The sequence below is a fragment of the Eurosta solidaginis genome, chromosome 4 (assembly GCF_040869045.1).
Source record: "Eurosta solidaginis isolate ZX-2024a chromosome 4, ASM4086904v1, whole genome shotgun sequence".
Classification (NCBI taxonomy): Eukaryota; Metazoa; Arthropoda; class Insecta; order Diptera; family Tephritidae; genus Eurosta; species Eurosta solidaginis.
In genome coordinates, this window is record NC_090322.1 from 191,522,320 (window position 1) to 191,546,827 (window position 24,508).

The 24,508-nt window shown below is 34.0% G+C and overlaps 1 protein-coding gene across 21 annotated transcripts in view; it reads left to right on the plus strand.

Annotated features, from left to right (window-relative positions):
* dnc (phosphodiesterase dunce) overlaps nt 1-24,508 on the plus strand; it is a 731,124-nt gene that overhangs the window by 663,376 nt on the left and 43,240 nt on the right. Inside the window, exons 1-2 of one of the 21 annotated variants that reach the window (XM_067784337.1) lie at nt 2,887-3,931; nt 7,566-7,737. The exons of 16 other annotated variants lie outside the window; for them this stretch is intronic. In XM_067784337.1, the coding sequence (XP_067640438.1) occupies nt 3,856-3,931; nt 7,566-7,737 (248 nt within the window). In that variant the 5' untranslated portion in view covers nt 2,887-3,855. Of the gene's footprint in view, nt 1-2,886; nt 3,932-5,361; nt 5,369-7,433; nt 7,738-24,508 lie in introns of those variants that run through there. 4 more of the 21 variants (XM_067784338.1, XM_067784336.1, XM_067784340.1 and 1 more) reach the window with 4 other exon arrangements.

Consider the following 24,508-nt stretch of genomic DNA (forward strand, 5'->3'; position numbering starts at 1 on the left):
CTTATTCTACATTTCATTTCCTCTATGAGTTCTTCGGCTTTGGCCTTTTTGCGATTAGCACAGTGGTATTTCCTTTGTCCGCTTTCGTTGTGACAATATTGTTTTTCCTTAGTTTATGTCGTACACTCTTTATTGTTTTCTCCTCTGCATTAGCTTTTTGTGCTTCCTGTGCTTTCGCCTCCTTTTTTATTATTTCCCTACACGTGTCTTTTTTTTTTTCAAACCAAATGAAATTTTTTTCCCGTTAATAGTTATTTTTTCTTTTTTAATTAAAAAAAGTCGTGGCCTAAGATTGTCCTAGGTCAAAGGTTATGGAATTGCGGGGATACCCATAGCATTTTCATGCCGAATCATGCATTCTTTTTATTTTTTGGACTTTTTTCAAAAATATTCTACAAATACAGTTTAAATCCGGACTTTTATTTTATAAGTCTGAAAGTAAGTGTGAAATCCGGAATTTTATTTAATAAGTCTGAAAAGAAGAGTTAAATCCGGACTTCTATTTTTAAGGACAAATAAAAGTCCGACCCCGTAACTATAGAATGGCACATCCAAATGAAATGAAATTTTTACATCTAGATTTTTCTGAATGTCTAGATTCGAAACCTGTAATGAAAGTAATAGAAAAACTAAAACCAACTCTCATAGTGTTATACTTATTATTTTTCAATAGTAAATTTGCAAAGTTTTTTTCGTTAGAAAATTGATATACCGCTTTCTGTTGACACAAGAAAGTTTCTGTATGGAACCAATTTCATTTAGACAAGCCGTTCCATAGTTATTGGGCCGCGCTTTTATTATGTCTTTAAAAAATTAAAGTTCGAAATTATTAATTTCTTTCGGACTAAAAAATTAAAACTCCGGAAATAATTTTTTCTGAGGGATTTTTATTATAAAGGAATAACAGTTTGGGTCTCTGCTTTCAAATCGAATGAATTCGAACCAAATGAAATTGTTTTTATTCAAATGAAACTTTGCTCAAGTCAAGCGAAACTATTTTTAAGCTTGTTTTTATGTCCCATGTATTTTACAAAAGAACATCACTAACTGTCACGCTGTAATTCTTTTTGTAAACAGTTTACCAGTTTTGAACCACTATGCACGATAGATATCTTTTAAGCGCAAAATGGTTTGTTTCGTTTGAAATAAACAAGTTTTATGAGAATTCAAAAAAGTTTAATTTGAACTGAAAAAATTTGTATTTGACCTGAAAATGCTAAACAAAGAAATTTTTGGCGTTATCACTATAATTTCAGTATTAACTGTATGGGGAAATATTGCTCCTATGCTTCATATTGAAAAGTCCTGAAATAATGTCAGGACAGCATGAAATAGTTTAGGGAAAGTTAAGAATATTACGAAAACTTTATTTCAAGCTGATAACGTGCTATGAAATAGAATTTATTTTACTAACTAGCGATTGAATTCAGGCCGTATTGCTCGACCTTTTGAAACCGATAACCATTTCCTGACACTATTTCTGCATGATTCGGTTCCATCATTTTATTCATCGTGGGATGTTCTTCTTTTGCTTTAAAGTTTCATTGCTTCCACGGAAGAAAATTTAAGGTTTGCATCCTATATATCTTGCACAATTAGCAAAACATTTCAGAAGAAGTACCTCTTTTATGATTTTCTTTATTCCAATGCGTTCAACTATGCAACTATTTGGCATTCTTAGGTGTGGGAACAACGACCACTGCTCGAAGATGTGGGCAGCTTCACTTTCTCATATCCGAAGCAAACAACCAGTGTCATTTCTTACTGCACCCGATCCTCCGCTGGTTACTCCTTAACTCTCTCATAATACGTACCACCGCTGAAACCAATTACAGAGTAGCCCCCTTGCCTTACAAGATTCCTGCTGTATCGAGTATCACACCGCCTTCCTGTTAAAGCACACATTATGTTAAAATCTAAAACTCACTTCCTGATCGCTGTATGTCTAAATGTTCCTCCTCCTGTCGTTGGTAAGTTCTCGTTCAGCTGAACGTGGACATAAATTTCCCACTTATGTCGTCTTATGTTGCTCCACTCTAAAGTTTGTTTTCAATTATTCTCAGACTGGCTTCCTTTAAAGGGTTTCTCTTCTATTGGCCAAGTTGCTTCGAATGATGGAACGTGATAAAATTGTATCCATATCCATAGTGACAGCTCGCTCATTATCCTGGAAAAGTCTGCAAATGATGACACACATTGTGTTTTCTTTCTGGGCCAGCTTGTGTTTCTTGTATCTTCATTAAGTTTTCGTTTTTGTTCTTAGTTCTCAGAATTAACCAGTGTAACCAAATCTTTCGCAATCGAAACAATTAGGTGTTTTATCACGTTTACTTACCAAACCCTCAAACACGTTTTTTCTCCAATTCCGCTGTATTTCACGGATGCCTCCGCGCTTACTACATGAAGTTACCTTCTGAAAAGCGTCATATAATCTTTTCAGAAATATACTCAGAGGGCTTGCCAAAGCACGACCGAAGAGCAACACCGTTTAGAAAAACTTTTCAAATTCAGGTTTGGCGTTACTTACCGGCTACCGAATAAAATAAGTAAATGAGCTCTTCTTATCTAAGCCTTCTCAAACCTTTCATGAGCCTGCAACATCTGACCCGTTCAATAGCCAATGTGTGATCTCTTTGTAACCCAATATGTTGTTCTAAATCGCAAACCGGGTGCCATACTTAGGTTTACCCAACAGTGTGTTGAAGTTGAAAAACTTATTAACAACCCCTCGTATGTGTAGATGATGAGTCTAGTAACTCGGGATATGATTTTGATATTAATGTTGATGAGATGCATGATGATGATGACTGTAATGATTATTATTATAATAATATTGAATATGATGATCATGGTAATTGTGAAAATGATGGAAATACCTATAAAGAGTATAACAATAATAATGATTTGTTTGATTCTATAGCAATAATGATGCCAAATTTTATAATGAAGTCAATACATTTAAACGTTTGAAGATGTAAAATTATTGCTAAAGAAGAAAGCCGACAACAAACTGCCTGCTTATAGCAAATATGAAACTCACACAACTTTAAGTGCATATGTATGTATATACACGTGCATTTGTATGTATTTGCTTTCGCATATTTATTGAGATCGCCGCTGAAGAATATACACAACGCGCGAAGGAAACACAATTTTTTTATTCAGTTTCAATTTTGTAGGAAAAACGTTGGGACGCTTTCCGATACACTCAAGAATTTTCGTGTGCGCGCGTTTAGCATAGCATAGCACAGGCAAACGAAGTGAGGCCGCATGGCCGCGGGAAATTTCAAAACGTCAAATTAACAAACACATCAAATGATGTTGAAGCCTAGAGTTAAAATAAATAAAAACATCGAGTGTAAAAATTTTTTAAATTTTTGGTATGCTGCAGTAAAAGAAAGGGTCATTAAAACGTGCGATTTCCAGCTGTGAAAAGCATTAAAATAAAGACTTTTTACGTAAAAAATGTATGTATGTATAAAAATATGCATAACAACAACAATAATATGTAAATAGCAACATAGAAAATGAAAGAATTGAAAAATAATAATGTTGAAATGTGGAAATATTTATGCAATGAATGTCTGCGGGCTGACGCTAAAGCAAGTCAATTGCTCCAAGGCGAATACCTTAAAAATGGATGTGTTGTATGGAACAATTGTGAAAATCTTCCAAATATATGCATGTATGCGTGATAATAAGAGAAAAAAACAACTGCAAAACTATTCGGATAAAGTGGTTAGTAAAAAGTCAAAATTAATTGACGTTTTACTATAGAGCAACAAAGTGAAAGATACACGGAAATGTGGCTGTGCTGAGTAGGAAATTTTGCAAATGCCCCACAAATGGGATTGAATGCTAAAAAGTTCCACAAAAATAACAGTGAAATCAAAAAAAAAAAAAAACAAATACAAAGTACCAAGAAAGAAGTGTAAGTTAAGCAATCGATTTGCGCATAACTAGTCTACTTTGCGCGTGTGGTAAACTATAACGAAAAACAAGTAAGGAGGTCTAAGTTCGGGCGGAACCGAACATTAAATATCCAGCTGTATACTTGAAATGCTGTTGTGGTTTGTTTTGTGTGCTTAATAGTGTTACAAGGCTGCGCAATAATACATATATATATGGTTCTATTCTGAACTAATTTTTCTTCCAGCTATGGCTCCCGAAACATAGAAAGTGCTTAGTCATAAAAGGGGCGGTGCCACGCCCATTTTTTAAAATTTTAAATTTTTCCTATTTATTATTATAAATCCACTTGAGAAATGAATACCATTGATATTAAGCTCTTTTTTGCAAAGATATAGCTTATTTCATTTGTCCACGACCCTTTTGAAAATCTTTTATATAAAAGTGGACGTGGTCCTGAACCGATTTCGTTAATTTTTCTTCAGAGCATTCCTTATAGTAAAGGCAACCTCTCTGCCGAATTTTGTTCCGATAGGTTTAACGATGTTTGATTTATGATTTATTATTAATAATATTTTAAACAATTTTTTCAAATTTTTATCAAGAGTAATAATGTCAGTCCACACGTCAAATTTGAACATTCTAGGTGTATTATTTACTAAATAATCAGGTGTTTTCCAAAAGTTATATATATAAAAAGTGGGCGTGGTTATCATCCTATTTCGCTCATTTTCCATACCAATCTATTCTGGGTCCAGACAAGCTCATGTACCAAATTTGGTGAAGATATCTCAATATTTACCCAAGTTATCGTGTTAACGGACGGACGGACGGACGGATATGGCTCAATCAAATTTTTATTTCATACAGATGATTTTGATATATGGAAGTCTATATCTATCTCGATTCCTTTATACCTGTGCAACCAACCGTTATAATACCCTGTGTACAATTACAGCTGGGTATAAAAAGATTAATTTCATAAAATGTAGCAATAAAGAGAGTTTTAAAAAAAGTATCTAAAAGAATTTGAATGCATTTGTAACACTTCAACCATCGTAGGTGTGCGGGTTCAAATCCCACTCCCGGGAGAAAAGGCTTTGAAGAGATTTACATGGTATAATCGAAACAGCTGTTGCCGATGTCACGTTGTTTAAATTTTCCTAAATTATCAAATAAATTAAATTTAAAAAATTGCTTCAAATAAATGTTTTCATACATTTAAAAGCAGTTGGGCAATCCCCGCTTAATTCATACAAAAAAAAATTTATTTTAAACGTAATATTATTTAAAACTTTTTTTTTCAAATTATATTAAAAAAAAAAATAATACAAAACTAACCTCAAATAAAAGTTAAAACTAGCTTAAATTATTTAATTATTTGAAAATGTTTTATTAAAGGCCAACCAATTACACGTAAACAGATCCGTAACACCGGATCAACACAATACGGATACTGGTGCGTATACGTAACATTTTTTTTATTATATAAACAAGAATTACGTACATACACACATACAAGGGAAGCTAATAAAAAAAGCTAACCACCTCATTACATAAAACAAAATATGTTACGAAAATTTCACAAGAACTAAAACCAGGTTCACATTTAAATTTAATTGAATATAATGGTAAGGATTTTACGAAACAAATTTTCAGAAAAGTTAAAATCAGACTCATTAGTAAAGAATTTTTTTCAATTTTATGGCAAAAAAATTTTTTCAGTTAAAAACTAGTTTAAAAAAAATTTAAAAACATAATGAAGTTGAAGAAAAAAGGTTATAATAACAAGCTGTAAAAAAAATGTTTACATAAAATTATTAACAAGAAGTTGAAATTAATAAAAAAAATGCTAAAATAAATATTATTCAAAAAACAGTTAAATTTGAAATACACATTTTTTTTTATTACAATGTTTATTTTTGTTATACTGACAAAATAAATTATTAAAAAAAACGGTTTTATAATAAATTTTATTTGATAAAGTGCCAACTAAAAATTGCTATTGAATTAAGAATTAAAACAGTTTACTAAATATTGCTAAACAAATTCAATCCAAACTGAACTTCGAAATACCTTTTTTTATTTTATTCTAAATTTTTAAATAAAGCCCCGTTCAAAAAACAAATTTAAATAAAATAAAATTTGACAAAACGAAATCATTAATAAAACTGTTTTTAAAATCATTTGAAGCAGATGCAGTCTATTCAGAAAAATTGTTTAAATATATATTATTTAAAAATTAAATTCGAAATATTTTTTTTTTTTTTCATTTTATTACAAACAAATCTTAAAAAATGAAACTGGGCTTGGAAAATAAAATAAAATTAAAAAAACCGCAATAAAAATATATTTTCTAAAACCTTTATTAGCGCAAGCAAAACTAATAAGCTCAAACTCAAAAAAAAATTGTCACAAAAAAATTATTTCAAAAAAAAATATTAACAAAAATTAATAAGAAAAATGCTAAAAATTAATATTATTAAAAAAAAGTTTACAGAAAACTAAAAAAAAATTAAAGATTTTTTAACGAAAAGTTGGTTATGATAAAAAATTTAAATAAATATTCAAGGTTCGATTCGAGCTCAAGGCCAGAACAATAATTTTTTTCTAATGATAATTATTGTTGTTTTTTAATTTTATTATTATTGAAAATTTTTATTTTTGTTTTTGGAATATTAACTAGACATTTTTTCAGACAACCTGCCATATCTGCGCAGATAGATCCATTTCGAAGGGTGCTAAGTCTTCAGCATCAGTACGCTTTAGGCACGCTTTCAATTATAGAAAAATTAAAAAATAACAATAATTATAATTAGAAAAAAATTATTGTTCTGGCCTTGAGCTCGAATCGAACCTTGAATCATTTATCAGTAGGCCGATAAAAACAAAAATAAATAAATATTATTTAAAAAAGGTTAGCAAAAAATTAAACCAAGCTCAAATTTAAAATAGTTATAAAAAGGGGCTTTAAGAAATATTATACAAAAAGACTGTAAGTTAAAACAGTACTCAAAATCAAAACAAAATGTTACAAAAAAGAATAAAAAATGGTTCATGAAATCATAACAAAGCTCTATTTAGAAACAAAATTTTTATAAAATAAAAAATGGAGTGAAACTCATAGTACAATTAAAAAAAAGATATGTTTGGAAAAAATCCGTGATAATATCATTGAAAATAATCTAAAAACCGACCCAATAATAAAAATGTAAAATAATTAACATAAAATAAATAAACAAAAACTTATTACAAAAAAAAACAAAAAATATGTTAAAATTGTTTAAAAAACGAACTAAAATTTATTCACAATCGTCTAAAACCAATCTAAAGTTCAAAATAAAATAACTAAAAAAATCAATGAAGTAAAAATGTATCGAAAGAAATAATTGACAAAAATATTAAAAAAAAAAAAAACAAATTAAAACTTAGCTTAAGTTAAAAAAAAGTTTTTCTTTACTATTTTATAAACAAAAATATTCCAAAAGTTTTTAACAAATTTAGAAATGTTTTACATCATTCAGCGACACACAAAAACTAAAAAAATGCTAAGAACCATTACACAAACAAAACGAAAAATTAAAGCAACAGCCAAAAAAAATAAATATAAATCGCCAAATTTGTTTAAAACAGTTAAAAACTTAACCATTTCTTAGCTTACAGCGAAACAAAAAAATTAATCAAAATGTTAAACAAGAACTCAGTCGGTTCGCATTCGCTGCCAAGAGTGCATTCCTTCTTTAATATGATTCCGACTGTGATGCAAGATGACTTGGCAGTGGCGATAATCAATGATCCCAACAATATGTTTTCGATAAAGTCACGCAGGTAAACAACAATAATAAATGAATTATGTTTCTAATAAAATGGCAAAATGGCGTATAAAAAATATAGCTCGAAATAAAAAGAAGATACAAAATTTTTAAGTACTGCCTTTATATAAATGGACCAAAAGAACCGAAAAATGTCTCTTCAAAGACATAATCTTGTTGAACTTTTATATACAAACTAGAGCCTACGATTTCTTCTCGAACACAAGCGAGATTTTCGAGACCTGAGAAATCGAGAACTCGACTTCTCGCGAGATTCTCTTGTCTCGAAGTACTCGTAAATCTCGCGAGGTTCTCGACATAAACTTAATTGCTGTATGGACAGTATTTATACAATTAGTTTTTTACTTGTGAATTTTTTGTTGCTTTCCAATGACATTTAACTCAAAACAAATTTATTATACATATAATTTTGTTCACAATATTTTATTTTTTTTAACGAGACATCGAGAACACGGCTACTCGCGAGCTTCTCGACTTTCAATTGAGTCGCTGCATTGGCAGTATTCTATTCATTTCCGTATTTTTTATTTGTGGTTTTGTGGAAATTTTCGATTGTTCTTCAGAAGAAATTATAAGCTCTATATAAAACAACCAAAGAATGAATCGAGAAGCTCGCGAGCCTTACGAGCAATTAGAGATTCGAGAATCTCGCGGGAAAGCGAGACTCGCGAGAAATCTCTTCTCTACAAACTTAAATATAACCACTGTAAAAGTTTTTATGAGGAACGAAAGTATAAAGGTGGAGCGTACATTACGGTACTTAGGTAAAGATTATATCGAAAGTCTGTTTATTATACTCCATCTTTATATTTTTGTTCCTCATTAAAATTTTTACAGTGGTTATGTTAAAATTTGAATAACAAAGTTAAACAAAATTATGTCTTTATTTATAGGTACATTTTCCATTTCATTTGGTCCGCTTATATAAAGGAAGTGCTTAAAAGTTTTCTTCTTCTTTTTATTCCCTCTTTTTGTTGCATTGTCAAGGTGACCTTGGTCCGTAACGTGTCATATGTCATGTAGCTGCATGTTTGTTTGGTGGGGAGTGGCGGCAAGCAGGTATGCTCGCGGGCCCCAGCTAGCTCGTCGTCCTGGGCGGAGTCTTTCCACCACCCCCACTCACAGCCGCAGGAACAAAAAAAGGGTTCATACCTGCATGATGGAAAAAAAGGGAGGAAAAGCTGAAAAAGATATAAATAAACATGAGGGGCTAAGTTAAATGGAGGGAAAAAGATGAAGGCCTGTCCTGTCAGGTGGAGTCTACCCTCCCTCTGCAGTGCAACCTGCACCGCACCATGGGCACTGTGCTGACTCCTATCTACTTACAGTGCCCCCAAACCTGACACAAGTCCGTCCGTCATTCAGTCACGTTTGTACTCACCTCCATCTACCTCGGCGCGCACAGTGGCAACACCCACACCCAAAGTTTTGCAACCTAGCCCTGCATGTTTAATGATTAATTATTCAACCTATTTTCAATCATTCATTTTTGTTTTTTTTTTTTTTTTTTTTTTTTATTTATTTACAAACAATATTTTTCCTTTTCTTATATATATGTCTAGGCTCTACTATTTCTACTATGCCAATTGCTAGAAGTTAAATAAAAAAATTACTAAAACAATAGATAAAAACCCAAAAAAAAAAAAAATAAGAAAAATACTAATTATGTGACCGAAAAACTTAATATTAAACTTCATAAATTCAGCTCTGCCTATATATGCTCTTATTCTACATGAAAATAACAAAATATTTCAAATTAATAAAATTCAGTAAAAGTAAAGTAAGATTGAACAATTGTACAACTTTTAAAACTATACTCTAAAACAAGAAAGTATCTTGTCTACAAAGAAAAATTTTTATATGTCTATAGTATCTGGACTCGAGCCAACAAAAATTGACTTGGTAAGATTTATTAATGAATAATGCAAACTCCAAAAAAAAAACCCAAAAGAATGCTACCGTTGACGGTGCGCGGCGACCCACCTTAATGTTCTGTTTGCACGTATTAATACGCTTACGAGATACTCGCTAAGCTGTAGCACGTTTGCTTAAATTCCCTAAGCTTGTCTTCGCGAGCAATCCCTGACCTATCACAATTAAGTAGCGGAATTTATTATAGAAAAAAAAACTGGTTTTGAGAAGGTGGAAAAGGGCATAAAGGAGAACTAAAAAGATTCACCCACTCTGACTCAAGTCAATGTATGAGCAATTATGCATGTACATATATTTTCCTCCTATTTTTCTCGCTACTAAATAATTCAACAAGTTAGCGGCGGATTAGGAGCGCAATTATTAATATATGTACATACATGTGTGCATATATGTCTCTTGGTATGATATATTAGCACTCACCTGGTCACTCCGTTGCTCCGGTACCGTCGCTCTTGAGTACCTGTTGCTGAAACAAAAAGAACTCAAAAACATATATGCTTTACATACATTCCTCTTTTGAGCGTGATCGCTGCGCTCCATTAGCTATCATTTAACTCGTGATATTCTACACGGTGGACCTAAATGCATGCGATCGGAAAGTGCTTAATGAAATTTGCAAGAAAAATAAAAAGGTGAAACTAAAAAAAAAGAATATATGCGTTTTGTGGTTGGTAATGCCCAACGGGGCTCAGGAACCGACGTTTCTGCTTTTATCGATGGCTGGGCGGAGCCCGGGAGCAAAAGCGCTACGGGTACCAAGCCAATCCAAAAAAAAGGTAAAAAACGTTAGTGAAATTTATGATGCGATAGTGGTATAAAAAAAAATTGTAAGGGCATAAACAAGCAGATCTCAGGATGAGATTTTGACCTTGCATACAGGCCACAATTTATCCAAGCCCCGGTTGATTACTTGGGCCTAAGCCATGTGCTTATGCACGAAAGTGAGGGAAGCAAATCCCAGTAATCATCCGCTAAAAAGTAGGAATTGTTGCTTAGTGGATAGTAAGGCGAGATACTGCAAGAATTTTTATAGCAGTTCTCCATGGAATGCGAAAACTTAAAAAGAAAATGGTATAGAAGAAACCCAAACAAAAATAATAAAAAAAAAAATGCAGAAGCAAAAATTAAATGAAGAAAAGTGTAAAAAAAAATATCGTAGAGTTTACCTACAAAAGTAATCTAACGCAAAAAGCCACTTGACTTTTGCTCAAATACCAAAGGAAGAAAGTTCTAAATTAGACGTAAAAAAAATAAAAGAAAGTGAGGTTTCGTACCCCTCTGTCCTATCCTAAGTGATAATTAAAGTGTACATACAATACAATAAATTATACAAACATCAACAAAAATCTTTCGAGCTGCCTTATTTGGGTTCCGGATCAATTTCCAATGTTTGGTGTCCCTTGGTATTGTTGTTGTGATAATGGTGGCGGGGGTTATTACTGTAGTTGCAGTTGCCGCTGTCTGTCGGGCGTCTGTCGCTTCTTTTGCCTCAAGGTTGTTGGGCTTTCTTCCAACTTAGGTTTCTTGGTGGTGGTGATAGCGTGGTAGAAGTTTTGTGTGGTACCTTTTTGTTTTATCTTGTTTTACTGGAGCTGGGCGTATTTACTTCAGGTTTGGTGGCATCAAATTACCATTAGGCTTGTGGCTTTGGTGAGATCTAGTTGGTGATGCTGTTTGGGTATGTGCTCCCGTGCTAAGCAAGTGGTGGTGTGCAGTGTGTGTAGTGTTTCCTTCGGTGATGCGATCTAAAAAAAATATAACAAAACCAAAGTGGAAAATCATTTGAAATAGCTCATAGTGAATTATTTTGCGCATGCGCATGCCACAAATCACATTTTCTTGTTTATTGTTTGTTTGCCCAAATATCCATAACCGCACAGCTGTGAGCCTATCTGGCGGCAAGGGTTGGGGCAAATGAACCTTTTGTTTGCCTTGCTTTAACGGCGGGGCATGGAGAATCCCAGACCCCCATTCGTAAGCCAAGGGAAATATCTATTGTCTACAGAAGCACAATTGTTTGAACTTACCTTGTACTCAGGCAAGTCGCCGAGGTTACACAAATCTGGAGCAGATGTATCCAGCAATCCCGTGAGATGCAAAACGTTGGTCTAAATTTCAATTTACTTTAAGGACTGCACTCGCAATATATTCGCGCACAACTTCTAGTTTGTTCCTTTTTTTTTTTTCCAAAGAACAATCAAATATTTCCACTAGCCACTTTAGCACTTCACTGCACAGTTTACTTTCAACTTTGGCCCGTTGTCTTGTTTCACCCCCTTTTATAGCCAATTCCGGCCTATAGACAGTCAAGTTAGAAATGAAAAATTTTCACCAACACTTATGCAACTTACTTTCGGCTTTCCCGTATTCACACGTACATGCTCACCCACACGCAAAAGGTAACACACACTCGCACGTATACAGTAGCACCCACCAGGCATGCTTAACCAACGAAACGATATCATTTCGTTACGATAATCAACGTTAATAAACGAAACGAAGTCATTTCGTTTCGTTTATTAACGTTAAGATCGTCAAATTAACGAAATGATTTCGTTTCGTTTTCTGCCATATCAAAACGAAATCAAATCGTTTATGTTGATTATTAATTTCAAACTATGCTGGCAAAGCTGATTGATGGCGGAGTCATTAAAGGTGAAAGCATTAGCCAAGCTGATTGCAACTTTTCTCATGAATTTTGACAGTACAAACATTTCTCAGAGTATTTTTGACATTACCACCAACGAATTACACAAACAAATTACATAGAGTTTGTGTGTGTATGTGCGCTCGTTGTTGCCACCTTACGGCTTCACCATGGCTATAGCATTGCCAGCACAATTCAAACATAAAGTATCACGTTTTTGTTAACGTTTTTAACGTTAACGAAAGCTTTTCGTTTCGGTTAAAAACGAGATACAATTTATCTTGATAATTTCTTTATCGATAATATTTCGAAGTGTTTCAACGGAAACGGTGGAAATTTTTTGATAAACGATTAGCTTAACGTTAAGGTGCATCCCTGGCACCCACTCACATACTCATCCGCGCATAACCTTTCGCTACATGATGCCCACACTACTTAAACAATGTTGCCAGCACTTCTGCAACACTGTTGTGGGTAGTATGCGGTTGTGTGTACCTGTTGCGCGCCACTTTCAGCCAGTGTGAAGGAAAGGCCTGCGCTACACATACGATCCGTGATCGAAACACATTTTTCATATCGCAAAAGCTCTGAACTGGTGAACCTTTGAATGACATAAGTTTACTAGTGACCATAGGATATTCTCATGTTAGATTACAATTTTTATAAGTTATAAGTTACATACCAGGTTCATATTTATCATTTGAGTGAAACTGGTTTTCCTCCGCGATCGTATGACACAATATGGGCCCTGAACTATGTGTATCATGTTTCTAGCTCAGTGAGTAGTTACTTAAAAATCCATTGCAAGATTCCACAATTTTAAATGGACTTTTAAATACCTCTAAATATCTCAAACCCTGCGCCATCAAGAACACTTGTATCCTAAATATTACAACCTAATAAAGTCCGAAGGTTCGTTCAAAGTTTCAGATGTCTGGGCTGTCGGAAAGTTCCTTAAAATACGAAAGCAAAGTTTGTAAGTTCGGATATTTGTAGAATTCTTACGATCTCCGGACCACATAGCAAAGCTTTTTTCCCTTCGTGTTAAATTGTCATTGGGTTTCGATGCGTATTCCAAGTTTCAAGGCTTTAGCTCTCCGGAAAGTTATTCAAAATAGTTTGCAAGATTCTCCGATTTTGTATGGAAATTAGCGGAAAAACATCAAACGAAACTAATGTAATAGAAATAAGAATACAAAAATAATTAAGCGGACTCATTCAACCTTATAAATGCCTTATAAAATGTGTAAACGTATAAATTTGTCCAGTGCATAAACGATTTGTCAAATTTTGTATGAAAAATCATTTACACAATTTGTATAAATTTACGCGCACATTTCATAGTGGAAACGCGGTAAACTCAAAGGAATGCAACCTTGCATATATAACAGCCGTCATTTTCATCATAAATCTTCAACATCAGCAAGTCATTTACAAGAATATACGTTTTAATTTTGATTTTTTACTTAATCTTGGCATTTTTTAATTTGTATAATAATCACAATTTTGCTTTCCCAATAATACATATGATCAACAATTAAGTTTATAAAGAATATGACTAGGTGCGTTCATATAATAGCGTGTTGAAATGGATATAATTGTACAACTTATAAATTTGTATGCTTTAATGAGTCCCCCTATTGCTCGTCTCTAGGCAATTTCACTCAATATTTTGAATACTAACTATACCATTTATTAGATATTTGCTAAGAATTCATTCAACTTACACAAATTTATGCACGTGAACAAAATTTGCGTTTACATCTTATTATTTATGATGGCTTTTATCAAATCAAATACGATATTTTATGACAGATATACGAATTTCAATTTTACATAATAAAATGAAAATGCAAATGTGTTTTAAAAACTCCAACAACTGACAGCCATCAGTTAGATGTATGCAAAAAAAGCAATTCAATCATATTGAATCTACAAATAAATAAATAAATGTAAGGCGCGATAACCTTTGAAGAGATTTTGGGCTGAGCTTTTCTTCCATTTTGCGTTGTGCTCCTTTTTAATTTTTCCTGCAAGTTGGCCGGACGGGACCTACTTATTTTATACCGACTCCGAAGACAGATGAGTTTTCACTGAGAGCTTTTCATGGCAGAAATACACTCGGAGTGCTTGCCAAAAAACGCCGAGTGGCAACCCCGCTTAGAAAAATTTTGTTCTAATTGAAAAAACTTGTTTCTAAAATTTTGAAGTTGCTTTTCCCGGGGCGTGAACCCGGGATCTTCGGTGTAGTAGGTGGAGCACGCTACCACATTCACTAAGTGGTGGCACTACATCTAACTTTACACTTCACATCATGTTTTTCCATAAACAAAACAGCCTGAGAACTACCTTAGACTCTGCTCTCTTTTTTTGCGTGTGTTTATTTTTGGCACGCGAGAATTTTTCGTCAAATTAATCAACAGAGAAAGATACTGAAGATAACAGTTAAATAGAGATTGTGGTATTTTAACAGCGCATACTTCTCTTTATGATATTAGAAAAATATCTAATCGAAGTCTTCAACAGAGCTTTGCAAAATAGCATCTGTTTTACAGGCTTCCTAGGCTTACTTTTTTAAACTCTTTAATTTATTTTTTGAAATTTGTGTTCAGATATTAATCATGCATATTAGACTATGTTGGCGCCACTGGCAAGTGTGAAATATTCATACGGGAATTTTGATTTTATTTCTGTTTCCAATAATCGGATTTTGTATTTTTTGCATGTTTTTTATACTTAAGCGTGTTTACTACATTCTAACACGTTCTACGTACCACAGACGCACATTAGGGTGCCTTATTTTTTGGCAACAATTTTTTGTTTGAAAATAATTGTGTTGTAGCAGCAGGTTAGTTTGAACTTGCCGCTACATGAATACTTCATGGACCTTAGAAGCAACTACATACAGAAAATATCTTCAGGTATAACTTGATTTTGTTTATAACTTTATTTATGTACTCAGCTGTACATATTTAACATACCGAGTATGCTAGTGTTACTGGGTTTTATTCTCTTTTTTCTCAAACAATTCTTATACTCTTCAGGAACGGTATATATCACAAACAGCTTTTTCTCTATTTGGAAATCTTGAAACCAGAGATTCTATTACCAGTGGTTCAATGGTTCATGAATATGAAAATTTCTTTAGATGACCTTTATTAATAATGCTTTACGCTCGCTTTCTAAAAATGGAAAAATAGCTTTGTACTTCTACTTTACTGTCGTCCATCTGAATCAGCTTCCAGCAATAAGCCAGGTTAACCAAATCTTTCGGGTTAGCCATAGACTGCATCAGATGATCGGTTTTGTCAACGCCTTAATTCTCTGCATCATTCTAATATTAAATTCCTACAACTTTTGAAAGATTTCTGTTATAGCCCTATGGCGCAATGCAATAAACGTTCTACAGCCAGCTCTTACAAGCTGACAGACTGGTTATCGACTGTGTCGGTACACCAGCTGGGAGGTCCTTGAGTTTCGCTCTTTATCTACAGCTCAAATTTAGGGAGCGATCGATTCCACGTCTGCTTTGTGATCTTGGCTTGGGCATTTCTCTTAATCACTAGAATAATCTTCCGGTATCCGGCTACGTCCATGAAAGGCCGCATCTAAATTCCCTAGGTCCTGTCTTCTAGGAACCGAAGTCAGAATATTTCGTTCTCCTTGTAGAATATTTCCCTTACACAGCACTGCTTTTTCACACAGTTATCAGAAGATACCGTGTCGTCCTGCAAAGCGAGACACGCCCATCAAAGGGATGCTTTACGTCAAGAATAAACAAATAAATTTCTTTACTCAATATTGTTGAAAAACTTGGCAAATGTGATTAGTTTGCCTGCGGCGAATTGCACAGAAAAATGGTACTTGATATCCCACAAAATGGCAACTGCCCACCTTTATAGACGTCTTGAACGAGTTCTTAACCGGTTCAGTGAAAGTTGGTTCTGAAATAGTCGCTGCCTGTGACGAATTAATTTAAAAGCACATAGCTCAGACCTAGGCGCTGTTGGAGCATTTTTGGCTATGAACTGCCCGCTCTGCATCCGACTAGCACTAGTCCGCAGGAAGTCATAAAACCTACAGTGCGAACTGCCGATTTGCGTGAATTTCTCCCACTTTCCTTGCAGGATTGGTATAGCACTGTACTTTTTATTGCACTAATAAAGTACAATACTGCAATCACATTACATTTTAATCATGTGTGATTGTATTTTGGGTGGTTGTAAAACTTACACTCTATAATCACTTCTAAGTATGTATTTCGTTGCACTTACGTTTTGCTTACAATAGTTGATTGTACAAGAATTCATTGTATAAATGCTATAATCTTCAAACATTTACATGTATGTGACTGCAATCACTTTTCTGCTACAATCAGTGATTGCAAGAGTGCCTCGGACGCAGTGATTGGTTGCAAGTTTCACTCTCGTTTACAATCATTGATTGGACAAATCTTTTTATTGATATCCATCTCGTATTTGTTTTTCTGTAAAATTTATTTTAATAAATACGGTACCGAATACCAATCACTTAATGTAAAAATGTTTGCTTTGCATATACGTACAAGCTAATAAAGTGAAGGTTTGTATCCAAGTTCCCCAGTGATGATTGCTATCAAAATATTTCTTGGCTCTTAAGTTGATTGTAAACAAGGTAGTTACAATCAAGTCGACTGTGAATTTAATTTTTACTATCAGAAAAGACGAATACAATTTGATTGCAATATTTGGTTTTAAATTGCAAATTTTGCAATCACAAACAAGTTTATTTTTTATTTATTTTATTTATTTATTTCTTGCAGCTTATACTAAGCCTAGCTTATACCTAAATATAGTAATTAATATATAATCTAATTAAAGTAATTTATATGCATCTATTGACTGCCCAGCTGGAGTGAGAGATGGGTAACAGACGAATGACACCAATGCAAAGATTTTACCAGTTGTATCTGATGCTGTTAATATATTTAAAGTGCGAACGTAACATCTGAACGGCGATGCACTCATTTGGTTGAGTGATGCGTTACACTATGAGCTTCGGCTACTTTTTGCGTACGTGGGAAGGCTTCCTAGTGCAGATTACAATCAATTGAAGAAATAATGATTGTACATTTTTACTGTTCTGGTTTATTATAACTGCATTATTAACCTCATGTTCTGCTCAAATCGCGAAAACAGAGGTTGGGAAGATGTACTTAGTTTGCGAAGAAGCTAATCGACTTTCAGTTAGCATCTTGCAAACATATCGCCCAAAAATGACACACTCTAATGCACATACATCTCTCAACTCTCACAGCTACTTGGCCTTTGCCAATTTACGTACATATTTTGCAATTTATAATATTTGAAACAGTTGTCGATGCACTTAAACACACACACTTTATAATGAAGAGTTTTAGTTCTATACATTTTTAAGTTATTATTACAAGCATTGCATATTTTCTACTTTTTTTAATTTCGTGGATTTTTTGATTCGCAAATTTTGTGGCGCTTTAATTATACTAAATCGCTAACAGCTCAGCATCTCAGCATGTGATTTTTTTATTAATAAATTAATTTAATACATACACACGTTTTTTCCATACAATGGTCATAAAACACAACAGAGGCTCGTCTTTGTTTTTTTTTTTTTTTTTAACTTTTCAAAAAAATTTAATCAGGAACTGAGTCGTTGCTTATGGTTGGCTTTGTGTGTGAGAATAACAAATAAGATATGTGCAAATTGGAAATTTAATTGTTTACGCTGACAATAAATATAAACAAGGCGTAATTTTTAATTATTGGGTGTGAGCATATGTGTAATACTCCTATATTGCTAATAGAAAATGCTCGCAATGTGTTTTGAATTCGAAATCAAAACAAGGCAGCCTATAAAATTTTTGTGATTGTAGCAGCATAAGTGTGACAAGAAAAAATTTAAATTTAAGTACATTCGATGATTGAATACAAAAACAAAAACGTTTAAACAGCAATATATCGGCACTCTGATGTTTGGGAATGTACCTAGCCTTTAGTAGCAATATAGCAGTATTACATATATGGGTGTGAGTGATCTTCGTGATGAATAAAAAGTGGCGATCCAGGAAAAAAAAATGTTTATCTTTTTTTTTAAATGCTTAAGGGCTATCTTCTCATATATGTTTTATAGTCCATTCGTCCGATAAGAACATTTTTTGTAAAAAAATTTATGTTTACAGGGAAGATAAATTTTGAATTTCACATGAGAAAACGTCGCCTAAAATTATTTCAAATGTCCAATCTTTTCAATATATTTTAAACTTAAATTTACATCACACACACTTTTATTATTTAAGAAAATGTTGACCTTGTGAGCACCTGCAATTATATACATACATAAGCTATCTATTTTGGAATGCCGGCAATGTTAGGGCATTTAAACTAAATAAATTTCAAGCTGGAGCAAAAATGTCAACAAATTTTCGACACGAACTACCAAAATATATACAGTATTGTGCAAGACAAAAGCAAGAAGAAAAATCCATTATTAATCAAAATTTTTTTATATTGTTGCTGTTGTAGCGATATGGTTACTCCCCGCAGGCTTTGTGGAGTGCTATCGATGTGATGGTCCTTTGCCGGATACAGATCGGGTACGTTCCGGTACCAAGCCCGACCATCTCGGGAATGATTTGGTATGACCACATGCGACCTTCTAGACCATACCGCCCTCCCACCTCCAAGTTCCATGTGGAGTTTGGGGTCGCCAGAGCCTCGTCTGTTAGTGAAACAGGATTCGCCGCGGATAGGTGAGGTCGACAATTGGGTTTGGATAAACTAAGCCCCCTAACCCGCGGGGGGATAAATTTTTTTATGTTTTTATTCACTGTCACGAGTTTTACAAACTATGAAGTTAGTGCATAAATCAATATCTTTATCTTTGACTTTATTTTTATCTTTATCTTTACTTCGTCTTTGTCCTTATCTTTATCTCTATCGTTATCGTTATAGTTATATTTATCTCTTTCTTTATGTATATATCGAAACATTTTTTATTTTTATTTTTTTTTTTGTTTTTTTTTTTTTTTTTTTTATAAAGTTAGTTGTACATTAATCAATATCTTTATGTTTATCTTTATATTTATCTCTGACTTTACTTTTATCTCAATCATTATCTTTATCTTCGTGTTTGGCCTGGTATTTATCCTTATTGCTATCGTTATCTTTATCTTCATCTATGCCTTTATCTCTTTCTTAAGCTTTATCTTTATCTTCATCTCTATATTTATCTTTATATATTTATTTTAGCCATGCCTGTATCTTCATCGTTATATTTATCTTTATCACTATTTTCATATTTATCTTTGCTTTCATTGTAATTTCAATCCTTAGCTTTAGTTTTATTTTTATCTCAGTGCTCAGAGAAAACAAACAACCGACATATTGCTGACTAATCTCTTCTCTTTTTCTTACCAATCGCCGTGTATGCGTTTGTGCTTCGATAATTTCAAAAATCAAATATAATCTATATCTATAAAGTAGATTATAACCTCCTCTTGATTACTATTTCGAAAACAACCTACCAGAAAATTTTTGAGGACCGCCATTTTTCAGAATTGATTTGAAGACCACTCCGCTCGAAAATTTTATTCGAAACTGCCCTATCTCACAATCTGTTCTCCTTTTTGAGCATAAATTCTATATAATTTACGAGATAAATTGCGTTCTTGAAACAAATACAGATGGTGTTTTGAAAATTATTTTGAGTTGGGCATTTTCGAACTGATTTCGGGTCAAAATACGGTCTTTAAGGCGGTAATCGTAGCACCTTCTTTTTTCTCTTATAGCGATAAGTATACTGCAAGGAGGTTATTGGGAGCTCATCCATTCAACTCGTGTTCCTTTGCCGGAGTTACTAGCCCGACCATTTCGGGAACGGTTTCATATGAGACTACGTTGAACATCATCAATCATCATCTCATTCTTTAAAGACCTTAGGGTTGCCAGAACCTTGTCATTCAAATAAACAGAATTCTCCACGGGTAGGTGAGAATTGGGTTGGACAAAACTAGCACATGTATCCCCTTGAAAGGGTTGCGCTACACAACTTCCTTAATCCGGAAACCGGAGCTTCGGCAAAAGTGGGAAAAATACGAAAGGAAGCATAACAGAATTATACTGGAGTACAAACAAGTATAAATGAGAATTTGGTAGGAGAGTAGCGTATATCTTTATTGGGTTTCCGGTAAGTGGGTGTTGAAAAGGCTGATGCGGTAGTCATGGTGATTAATTCAGTTTTTTCATTTAGTCGTCAAACAAATCCTAGTAGATATAGGGACGCTTTTAGTCTATTTTACCGATCAGTATAACCTAACCTAAGTTATTGCTTCTATTTAGCACAATACTGTAACTACATGAGCTTACACCTACTTCAGAAATGTTCTTTATTTTAAAGATGTGTTAAGTGTCGCCGTAGACGGTAATTAAAATTATTTCGTTATATCTATAATACAAAACACGGTTATTCAATGTTTAATTTTGTTTGTCGACTGACGTCTTTAACAAACACACACCTTTTGGCAAAACATTATTCATCTTTGTCCATATTCAACATTAAACGTAGACACTCAAAAACAACAAACTCATCACGACTCTTCTCCACTATTCTGCAGCGTGCGACTTTTACTAAAACCCCTCAAAAAATAAAAAATTTTATACATTTTTTTCTGGTTATTAATATTTATTTTTCATTGTGTGAGTGCATTTATTTTTAGTCAAATGTCCTCAAGTGAAAGAAGCAAAATCAAATTATGCTGCTAACAAAATCAGCCATAGCGAAATGATTTTCTATTACTCACACTTGGACTTTTATAGACGTGCGCACATAAGAATTCGTGCATAGCTGCAAATATTCTAAATATCTAGAACTTTTAGAATTAAGAATCTAAGAGTAAAGTATTTTTTAATAGCATTGCTTTTGTGAAATTTTAAAAAGCTTTTACCAACAATTATTTGTTTTTAAGTACATTTAATCCTTATTGAAGCTTAAATTTATAGCGTCACATGAGCTTATTTTGAGGTGTGACCAAGTATTCTAGTTGACAGATTTATTTAAAGAATTTGTTTTGGTATGTCATCATTTACGAAAGATATACAATATAAGGTCACACATAATACATTTGACGTCACAATCACGAGATGAAGTGAAAATCATTGGGGATTATTGATTGCGTATTTTACTTAAATATTTATTCGAATATGCTGGATGACTGTTTTAGAGTGTGTGCTGAGAAATAATATTTGAACAATTTTTGTTAATCATGTTAAGTTTACTAAAGGGTTCAAGAAGGATATAGGTTAGGTTAGGTTGAACTGGCCGGCCCATTAGGACCTCACATAGACCGAATAAGTCCGTAGTGTTACCAGAAGTTTGTTTTAACGACCAAACTAAAAAAGCCTATTAAAAGCCAGGACCTATGTTATAAAATAACTCCTCATAGCAAATCTAGAAGCTTCCTAGGACTTAAGCCACTTGCTGTTTCTAAATCTGACAGCTGTATCACTCCTAATAGCTGGATTCTTAGCCTGGCAAGCGCACAGCACGAGCACAGAACGTGCTCGATCGTTTCCTCCTCCAGCCCGCACTTCCTACATCTGCTATCACTGACCAAGCCTAATTTAAAGGCATGTGACGCCAGAGGGCAGTGTCAGTCAGAATACCCGTCATGAGTCTACAGTCCTCTCTTTTTAATGATAGAAGTAACTTTGTTTGTCTAAGTTTGTAGGACCTACACATAATCTTCGACACTTTACAGCCCCGCGTTTGAACCCACGCCTTTCGTGCTTGGTCGATCATGTGCGCCTCTCGCCTTCGCTTAATCTCGCCTAGTCTAATTGGGACGTCTACGGAGCAAGCTTCAAGGGATGCGCCCTTTTTAGCTAGTTCATCCGCCTTTTCATTCCCATCTATTCCTCAATATAGATGTATGCTTCTCCCTGTCCCGATTTTCTCCAGGGACTGCTTACACTCTAACACGCATTTAGATGCTGTGCTATTCGAGATTATTGCTATATTGCTATTATTGCTATACTATGGCCGTAAGGTCGGCGCTCAAGCTGTCCCGAGGAACCGAGCATGGTTGCAGTTGTTAACGCTATGTTCTTTGCTACCAGGTCTACAGGTGGAATGTGCAGAATGGCATACAGTGCAACTGTCGGGGTTGTTTTCAGGGCTCCCGTAATGCTATGCATTGACAGTCTGCATACCCCCTCTAATTTTTTGAGGTAGGTTGTTTTTTGTGTGGCTTTCCACCAAACAAGAATTCCATAGTATAGAATAGGGCTTACAATCGCTGTAAAAACCGAATGAGAAAGAGAGGGCGGTAAGCCCCACGTACACTCCAGCATTCTTTTGCATGCATAAAGTGCCGTTGAAGCCAAAAAGGATATAATAATAGTTGAATTTTGAGTAATTATGAAATTCGCAAAACGGATTTTGCACAAATTTAGAAGTTCATTTTTTGTAGTATCTTTTAAGATACATAAGCTTTTGGAGGTATATCGATTTTGCCATGGCATAACCCTCTGGTAATACTTAGAACTCGTGCAGTCTTTGGAGCTCTTTATGTACCAGTTAGATCAACCTAAGGTACTTGGCATTGTCCTATGGAATGCTTGCAATAAATGAGATCACTTTCAAAAAAATAGCTGATGTAGCTAGACCGCAGTTGGTTTGTGCCGCAATTGTTTGTAGCTAGACTTGCGCCGGTTACAAAAGCTGTAAATAAACGAAAAGTGGCGGCAATCGGTAATCGCTTATCAATAATCAGAACTATCCGAATTGGAACCATTTAAAAACTATCCAAACCCCAAAAAACTAGTTGACGGCCGGTATCGCCAACACAATATCATATCTAAATTTTATTTCCGATTGGATATGGTTAAGGGGTGTCCCACAGGCATCGAAGTCAAGATATCTCTATGGAGACTGAAAAGGTAATTTTGTTGATTTTTAGTACCCAAAATCGATAATACTATTGTTGGCGATATGTTATATACATCTTTGTCCGGATTTGAAACCTTTAAGGCGTAGTGTAGAAGGATGCAAGCTCACATTACGCTTTCAATACTTAATATATTATAATCTTAACTTTAACCACCAACCGTTTCTTAAGAAGTTTTTACCTCTTTCTTTCACTCCGCCTCTCCCCCCTGTTCTGTATCTTTTATTCACTCCTCTCTATGCGTCTGTTTTTCCTTTACCGTTCTTTCCATACCTTTTCTTTCTAGCTCCCTCTCTTTTTTCCTCCCCCGCTTTATCTATCCCTATCTCTCTATTTTCGTCTAACTATATCTCAGTCCCTTTCTCCTTCTCGCATTTTTCTTCTCTCTAGTTCTTGTTACTCTTCTCGATCCCTTATCCCCAGTTCCAGTCTCGGTCCCAGAGAAGCAGAACGGTCCTAGAGTCCATAGAGTTTACATTGTAAGCATTTGAAATTTGTTTGTATAATATTGTCATAACTTCAATTTAACGTGTGGACAAATGAAGTAGTCATGAGGTCAATTGATGTTATGGCCGCTGGCCTGACCCCTGCCTACATAAATGTAATAAAAGGCAAAATGTGAACTCCCCCAAATAGGAGTGTTTCAAAAAATATTTTATACACCACAAGATATCGAATACTTGGTACATGGGTAAAAGTTTGAACCTAAATTTAAAACATTGTGTACAACATATAGGAACAAAGCAAGTTTGTTTTAAAAAATAAACCTTCCGACTGAATTTGAGGATTTTGAATTGAGTTCAAACTTCCAACTACACAAATGGCTTAAAATCTAAATGCAATTTTTATTGATATTGAAACCAATCAAGTTTTAAAGTTTTAAATGAAAGCCAAATTGTATACAAATTCAATCTGTATTGGTTTAAACTTAAGAATCTGGTTAGCATAAGCTCAGTGTCAATGAGCACTGCTCCAGATCCCCATAGAAATCCAACATGAAAAACAAAAAGTACGTTGTGATCAATTTCGGATCCACAGCGTGGCTCTGTTTATTTATTTTTTCTTTTAGTTTTGGTATGATTTTGATAGCTAATCTATCAGGTTAGGTTTTTTGAAATCTCTCGCGATGTTTCTAGACGAGTTTTAAGCGTAATTATTTTTACCAAGTAATCGGAATCTTGATGTAGCATATCAAAAACAGGGCTGTTCATACGTTTTTATATTGTT